Source organism: Vigna unguiculata, chromosome 6 (genome assembly GCF_004118075.2).
Source record: "Vigna unguiculata cultivar IT97K-499-35 chromosome 6, ASM411807v1, whole genome shotgun sequence".
Classification (NCBI taxonomy): Eukaryota; Viridiplantae; Streptophyta; class Magnoliopsida; order Fabales; family Fabaceae; genus Vigna; species Vigna unguiculata.
This window is the reverse complement of record NC_040284.1, coordinates 17,447,900-17,455,851: the sequence shown is the minus strand read 5'-3', so window position 1 is coordinate 17,455,851 and position 7,952 is coordinate 17,447,900. Positions and strand designations below refer to the sequence as shown.

General features: G+C 32.8%; 1 protein-coding gene across 1 annotated transcript; it reads left to right on the top strand.

The window, feature by feature from the left end:
• Positions 1–2,336: 2,336 nt before the first annotated feature.
• Positions 2,337–7,527, top strand: LOC114188100. The gene is made up of 3 exons (XM_028076622.1): positions 2,337–2,921; positions 4,315–4,443; positions 5,355–7,527. Exons 1-3 carry the CDS (start codon positions 2,523–2,525, stop codon positions 6,918–6,920), a joined length of 2,094 nt encoding a protein of 697 aa, XP_027932423.1. The 5' UTR covers positions 2,337–2,522; the 3' UTR covers positions 6,921–7,527.
• Positions 7,528–7,952: the final 425 nt, after the last annotated feature.

Sequence of the window (7,952 nt, the reverse complement as noted above, 5' to 3'; positions counted from 1 at the left end):
TTGTTTGGGAAAAATATTGTGGAAGAAATGTCTTTCTTTTAACTTGACACAAATTTCTCCCCAGAAAATGATTTGGTTTAATTATTTTTCTTTTGTTATTATTTTTGTTTAAAAATATTAAATTAGTCTTCCAGTTTCTTTAAGTTATAATTTGGTCTTCAATTTAAAAAAATGGTATAATTTGGTCATTTTTATTAAATCTCTTGAAACGAATCAATGATTTTTTTTATCAAAATTGACACTATAATTATGTTAATTACATCAATAAAGCAAATTATCATTATTAACCACTTCAATTTTGATGAAAAATTTTTGATCCGTTTCGAGAAATTTAATGAAAAGAATCATGTTGCATCAATTTGACACTTTTAAACAAAACAATAACTAAAAAAGAGTAATTATACCAAATTATTTTATCTTATAATTACAAATAAAGTTAAAAAAAAAACATCTATTTGAATTTTTTTATGAAAGGTTAATTGTGCATCCACAACTTTCAATAGAAATAAAAAATCAAATAACATTAAAGCCTCGTTATTAGTTTATACTAATACATACAATTAGTCAATGGTGATGTTAAATGATATCACTCAATAACACATATCAATGTGACTGTGAGTGGATAATTTTTTCAAAACCTATTCAAGTTTGGTATGACTTACTAATACAAATCTTGGCATATCTATAGTAGTATCAATTTTGGTCACTTATTTAAAACAACAATTTTATGTTTAAGTTTAATTTATTCACTTGACAAGTATATAAATTTGTTTGAGTAAATTTTGAAATTTATTTTTAGTTTAAGATAGAGAGAGTTTTAAAATTAAATAGAAAGGTAATTTTGAAGTCTAATTTTAAGATTCTAAATAAAACAATAATAATGTTATTTATGTCTCTTACTTTATTTTATTTTTAAAGTTATTTTATCTTACTTTTTTTGTAAAGAGTTTAAAGAACTTTTTTTTTCATTCTTTTATGTTTCTAAGATAGTCAAGAACAAATTTGGGTTATGTAATGAAAATTTCATTTAAGGTAAGTTTTTCCCTCTTTCAAATTTTAATTTATATATATTTTCTCTAATTAACATCACGTGAGTTGTTTTTTGGTGCATACACAATCAATTGTGAAAAAGATGAATTAGTTGTATAGTGTTTATTTATTAGGTTTGATTCCTTTAAAAATTTAGTGGACTTTTGAGTACCATTGACTCATCATATTCTTACAACTCAATTATTTTGAATATTAATATAAGAAACTTTTTTTTTAATTTTAACTTAAGTTATGTATGATGATGATTTTATTTTGTATAGATGAAGACTATAGTATGTATAAAGTTGCAAATTTAGTTGGATTTTGTATGATGGTTTGAATATGTAGAGGTTTTTTGTTTTGAAAACTAGAACTAAGGTTTTAGTTTGGTTCTTTACTAAGCCTTGAGAATTGAGATAATGTGTGGAGTTGTAAAATGTTCACATATTGTTGTTTTATGTGACATGTTTTATTGTTTAAAAGAGCTTTCAAATATTATGATTTGTGATTAATTTTATTCTTAGATAATTTTTGTCTTTATTATTAAATTTGATATTTAGATATTGAATGTATGATACCACAACCCAAATCAAGTAATTTTCAAGATACGTATGTTTAAACTTTTTTATTGTTATTTCATAAGAAATCTAGTGCTTATACTTAACATTTTTAGCATTAGCCTTTGTATATATTTGAAAGTTTAAAGATTGAACCAAATATCATTAGAGAAAGAAAACTTTTAGATTAATTATTCTAAATATTCAATATAAAAAGTGGTGAAATTCTCACCTCCATTAACAACAAAAGTAAATAATTCACATATAACAACTATTTTAGAGTTCAATTTTGTGCCTTATCAATCAATTTCTTTTAATGTGATGAAAAATCATAATTCATTTTTATTAAAAATTCTAAGATAACAAATATTTAAAAAAAAACCAAAAAAGGAAACCATATTTAAAAAGAAAGGAAACCCTATATTTAAAAAATAAAATAAAATTTTCAATTCAAATGAAATAAATATTATATATATATATATATATATATATATATATATTTCTATTTCTGATTATTTTATAAACTCCAACAAAGGAATAGAAACTTTATTTATCATTAATACAAAAAATACAGTCTTAAGAAACTGAGATGACCATTCACCAAAAAGAAGTAGAAATCGTACAAAAGTGGTATTTGAGAGACATGTAAAGTAGTGTGTAGCAGAGATACGTTGACCGTATAAAAATATACGAAGACCAACACAATACCGTATACCTCTGTTTTTTCTTACTCTCTCTGTATACTTTCAGATTTTTGTTTTCATCACACAAAACACAAACATTAACCTCTTTCTCTCACGCTCTTTCTCTTTCTTTCAGAGTTCACAAATCTTCACCAAAACTTCAACCAACCCTTACTCTCTCACATTTTCTCTCCATTTTTGAAGCATTAGTTTCCTCAACACTTCATTTAATGGCCAACACTCGCCGGCGCCGATGAAGATCTCCGGCGAGACCACCCGCGCGCCGCGCCCATTCCCGTCGACCATTGCAACTCCCTCACCGGACTCCGATCTCCAGCCGCACCGCCGGCCATCCCGCCGGCATCCCCGAACTCCTGCTCGCCTAAAGCGGCTCGCCGGAGCTTCGGCTGGAAAACGGAGCAGGCCAGAAACCCCCTTGTCCAAGTGGAAGATCCACGGCGGCGTCAGCGGTGGCGGTGATCCGCTCGAGGAGCTCGACAGGGAAAAGGAACTTCCGCCTCCCGCTGCCGTGTCGGTGAGGAAGCTCGCTGCTGCACTGTGGCGGCTGCAGCTTCCGGAAACGGCAGCGGGTGATGGCGGAAGGCGAAGGGGTTTGAGAAAGATCGGTGAAGATCGTTTGGGAGTTGTTGAGGTAAAACATTATTTGATTTCAGTGATTGTTCTTTTGTTTTTTTCTTACTTGCATTTGCTGATTCTGATTGTTCTTTGGAATTTCAGAAAATGTTTTTTTTTTCTTAATTGCATTTTGCTGATTCTTATTGAACTTTGGAGTTTCAGAAAATGTTTGTTTTTTTCTTACTTGCATTTGCGGATTTTGGTTGAAAGTTTGATTTCAGAAAATGTCTTATTTTTTTCTTACTTGCATTTGCGGATTCTGATTGAAATTTTAAGTTCCAGAATTTTTTTCTATTGCTTACTGTTTTTGTTTTCATAAATTATTTACTCTGATTGAAATTTTAAGTTCCAGAATTTTTTTCTATTGCTTACTGTTTTTGTTTTCATAAATTATTTACTCGTTTACATCGTGATTCAATCAGGAATCTTTTAAAACATCTTTTATAGTAGATACTCATCAAATTTATGAATGTAAAAATTCTTGACTAGGGCATAGGTTATTTACTCTTGTTTTCTTATCTTACTTTTTATTGTTTTTTATGCCAGTTTTTGAAAATAAATAATAAAGTGAAATTGGGGTGATCGTATTTGTAATTAAATTTGGACTAAAAGGAAATCTTTTCTCACATCTTTTTTTTTTTATTTTGTTGTTGCTTAATTTTGAAGTTTTAGGTTTGACCTTTTTGTGAATCCATTTTTTTCATTATTCGGCATGTTCCTTTTTTGTGTGATGAAAGTCTTTTTAGTAGGCTTTTTGTTGAGATTCAAATGATTTACTCTCTCTCTCTCTCTCTCTGGTATTAGTACTTTGGATAATTTGTTAAAACTTTTATTGGTTGTTGAGTTTTGTGTTAAATGTTTGAAGTTCATTAAGTGCAACCAGTAATGAATAAATGATTGATAACTAATTGGGGACGTTATTCAAGAACGGAAAGATTGGTACTGGAGTAATTCATGACCTTAAATGAAAGGGAAAAGAAATTAATTTGAAGCCTAATGAATAAGTGTTGTGTAGTTGATGATGATTGATTTTTGGTCTACTGCAGATCTCATTATTGTCCTTGGTAATAATTGGAGAAATGACTTGACTGGGGTTTTTCTGTCAAGATGATTGGATTCATGTTATAAGTGTTGTTTATTATCTGTACTGTCCTGTAAATGTTTGCATTTTCAATTGATCTGTTCTCGATGCTTATTGTTATGTGAAATGTGCATTATACTAATTTGTATTCTTCATTTACTAGAAGTTGGTAATTATCTATGCATTGTTGTATTGTTAGAGAGTCCTTCTTCGTTGCATGCCACTGTTAGTAATTATTGTCTTTATTTTCAGAATTTGGCAGTTTGTTGTCCTTATAGTTTATATAGTTTTTCGCCTTCAGTTTAGAGCTGATATCACTTATCTGCAGCATGGAACTGGCCATGTAGACCATCAATTTCTCAGCCATCAAAATGGCATGATGCATGGTTCTGGTATGAAGAATCCATCACAAAGTCCTCGTACCATTTCAGGGACTAAGGGTGGACACTTTTGCGAGGTACTATGTTTTTTGTTTATTACTTACAAATATGATAATGGCTCTGGAAAACTGAAGATTATACAGCGAATACCTGATATATAGAGTGCAGACTGAATTGTTATTCCTTTTCCTGCGTCATGGTCTTGCTCATTTGTCAGTTCTTCAAATGCTTTAATTTCCAAAAACAATAGACAAATTGCCAGTGGTCTCATTACAATCATGTGTCAGAAGAGTATTAATAAAACACTAGGTTGATCATTGCAGATTTGAATTCTTCTGCCCGAATTTGCCATGTGCAAAAAACACTAGACTATCTGCAGATTTGCTTCTCTATAGTTAGCAGATATCCTCGACCCAATCCCTCTTTAAAAGCTCCTTAATCCTATATAATTTGGGAAGTGGAAGTATTTCTAGTAGAGCCCTTGATCATATTAGCAAATAAACTTGATTAGTCTATGTTTTGGTCTAAAGGTTTCTATGTCATTAAGTTATATAATATAGATACAAAACAAACTGAGAACATTACAGCAACATGCGTCATGAACTAATATCGTGAAAATTGAATATGTCCAGCACTCAGGTAACAGACATGTTCATCTAGGCTGCCATGACAGCCACCCCTTTGAACTTATTAACAAGTAAACAGATATGATATAGAAGATAGATCTATTGATAGTAGAGATTTATACATGAGATCAAGTGTTGTTGGTTAGATCTATGCTGTGTATATATGTAATTTTCTTTGTAAATATGCATGACGAAAACTTATGCATATTGTTGGACAAACCAGATTAGTGAAAGTGTCATTAAATCAGCCATGATAGTAAGCTTCTCTGATGGAGGAAAGAGTTTAAAAGTGTCTCACTTTTACTTTCCCGAAGTGGAAGAGTAAACAATTACATCTCTAACCTTTCTATTTTCTTCTTCAGCTCAAGTCGCCTTTCCAGTTTTCAAGTACTGCAATGGAGGGAGCAACAAAGTGGGACCCTGTTTGTTTAAAAACATCAGACGAGGTGCAAAATATCTACAGTCAAATGAAACTTCTTGACCAAAAGGTCAGTACTGCTGCTGTATCTGCTCTTGAAGCTGAACTAGAGCAGGCTCGTGCACAGATTCAGGAGCTTGAGACTGAGCGCCACTCCTCCAAAAAGAAACTTGAACATTTCTTGAAGAAAGTGGGTGAAGAGAGGGCCTCATGGCGAAGCAAAGAGCATGAAAAAATTCGTGCTTATGTTGATGACATTAAATCAGAGTTGAGTCGAGAAAGGAAAAGCCGCCAGAGGATTGAAATTGTCAATTCCAGGCTGGTTAACGAGTTAGCTGATACCAAGTTATTAGCAAAACGCTACATACAGGATTATGAGAAGGAAAGGAAGGCCAGAGAATTAATTGAGGAAATTTGTGATGAGCTTGCTAAGGAAATTGGAGAAGATAAGGCTGAAATTGAGGCACTGAAGAGGGAATCTATGAAACTTAGGGAAGAAGTGGAAGAGGAGAGGAAGATGTTGCAGATGGCTGAAGTATGGCGTGAAGAGCGTGTTCATATGAAATTGATTGATGCCAAAGTTGCACTTGATGAAAAGTACTCACAGATGAATAAATTGATTGCTGATATGGAAACCTTTGTCAAATCAATGAATGTGAACCCAAATGCAAAGGATATGAAAGAGGCACGTTCACTTCAACAGGCTGCATCTGCTGTAGACATTCAAGACATCAAGGAATTCTCGTATGAGCCAGCTAATCCAGATGACATTTTTTCCATATTTGAAGATTTAAATTTCGTTGAACCCAACGAGAAGGATATTGAATCATGTGTTGCTTACTCTCCAGTAAGTCATGCATCAAAGATTCACACAGTGAGTCCTGAAGGCAACTTGATTAGTAAGGATAATAACTTTCAAAGGTGTTCTAATTTATTTATTGATGACAATGGTGAGATTGAAGAAGATGAAAGTGGATGGGAAACGGTGAGCCATGTTGAGGATCAAGGATCAAGTTGTTCACCTGAAGGGAGTACCCTGTCAGTGACAAAGAATCGTGGAGAAAGTAATGCCTCAGGGAGGAGTGTGCTTGAATGGGAAGACAATGCTGGTGTAGAGACCCCAATAACTGAAATCAGTGAAGTTTCATCAGTACCAGCTAAGCAATCAAAGAAGGTATCCTCCATTGCAAGGCTTTGGAGGTCTGGTCCAAACAGTGGGGATAATTACAAGATAATCTCTGTGGAGGGAATGAATGGAAGGGTTTCAAATGGAAGGGTATCTAATGGGGGCGTAATGTCTCCTGATTGGGGACTTGACAAAGGTGGACTAAGCCCCCAAGACCTTCTGATCCAGTTTAGTTCTCCTGAGTCAGCAAATCTGCACAATCGAGGCATGAAAGGGTGCATTCCTCGCACTGTGCAGAAGAGTAGTTTGAAAGCCAGACTTTTGGAGGCTAGGATGGAAAGCCAGAAGGTTCAGTTGCGCCATGTTCTTAAACAGAAGATTTAGAATGTAATGTGAGCATAGCAGAGATTCCTCACCTGTATAACTGCAGAATGACCCAGAAGCAGCAGTTTTGTGTTGAATTGTAAGAGTACAAATCTACTGCTGCCAGAAAAAAACTGTTCAGAAATGATGGGGGGTCATGAATAAATGCACTTTTGCTGCCTCAGACTTTGACCATCACTCATATTTAAAGCATTCAAAAGATGATCTTTCACCCCCTTGTGCCACTGCCTCGCTTATATCTATCATGAACGGCCTTGCTTCATTTTGTGTAGAATTCTATTAAGTTACGAGAAGCATGTTGCTTGTAGTGCGTAATTTAAGTCTGAGGACAAAGATGCAGGGAAACCAAATCATTTTAAGGTATAGATGATAGCTTATCTTTTTAGCATTTTGATTTTCTGTCTTAGATGTGGCTTAGAATTTGTCATAGATTGTAGACCATGAGGATGATTTCTGGTCCCAGGACTGAAAATTCACAACTGATAAAAACTTCATACCATAAGTCTTGGATGGACCACTTCATCATCTCTGTCTGTGACTGTTTCTTTGGAATAATGAGGACCATTTATCTAAAAATAATGAAAATCAGATTAATTTTTTATGTTTTGACCTTTTGTTTTATGAGTAATAATTAATGTAAAATAAGGTTGAGATTGCAGAAGTATTTAGGTATAGAATGAAATTTAATGATGAGACAATAATCATTGATATTATGTTATGTGTAATAAATATAAGATGCGTTGGAATGTCACTAATTGTATTTTATAAACAATTGGAATTATATATTTTTATTGTCTTTACTTTGTAGACGAATATTAAATGAAAAGACAGAATTAGTAATCTATAGATGAAATGAAAATTTTCCTTGAAATTATAACACAATCCTTTTATTAAATTTAGCTCATTATGCATTTGCATTCAAGATTTTGCCTTCTTGTACTTCCCCATCGTGGAAATGATTTTAGGAAGTTTCTTTTCAAAAGTATCCTAAAAAAAGTACAAAAATAAATAAAGAAAAATGATTTGTTAATT

Excerpts from the sequence above, each read along its gene's own strand:
- LOC114188100 (XM_028076622.1), top strand. The coding sequence starts at position 2,523 with ATGAAGATCTCCGGCGAGACCACCCGCGCGCCGCGCCCATTCCCGTCG. Across the intron at positions 2,922-4,314 it reads ATCGTTTGGGAGTTGTTGAG|CATGGAACTGGCCATGTAGA; the intron begins GTAAAACATTAT and ends ACTTATCTGCAG. Across the intron at positions 4,444-5,354 it reads AGGGTGGACACTTTTGCGAG|CTCAAGTCGCCTTTCCAGTT; the intron begins GTACTATGTTTT and ends TTTCTTCTTCAG.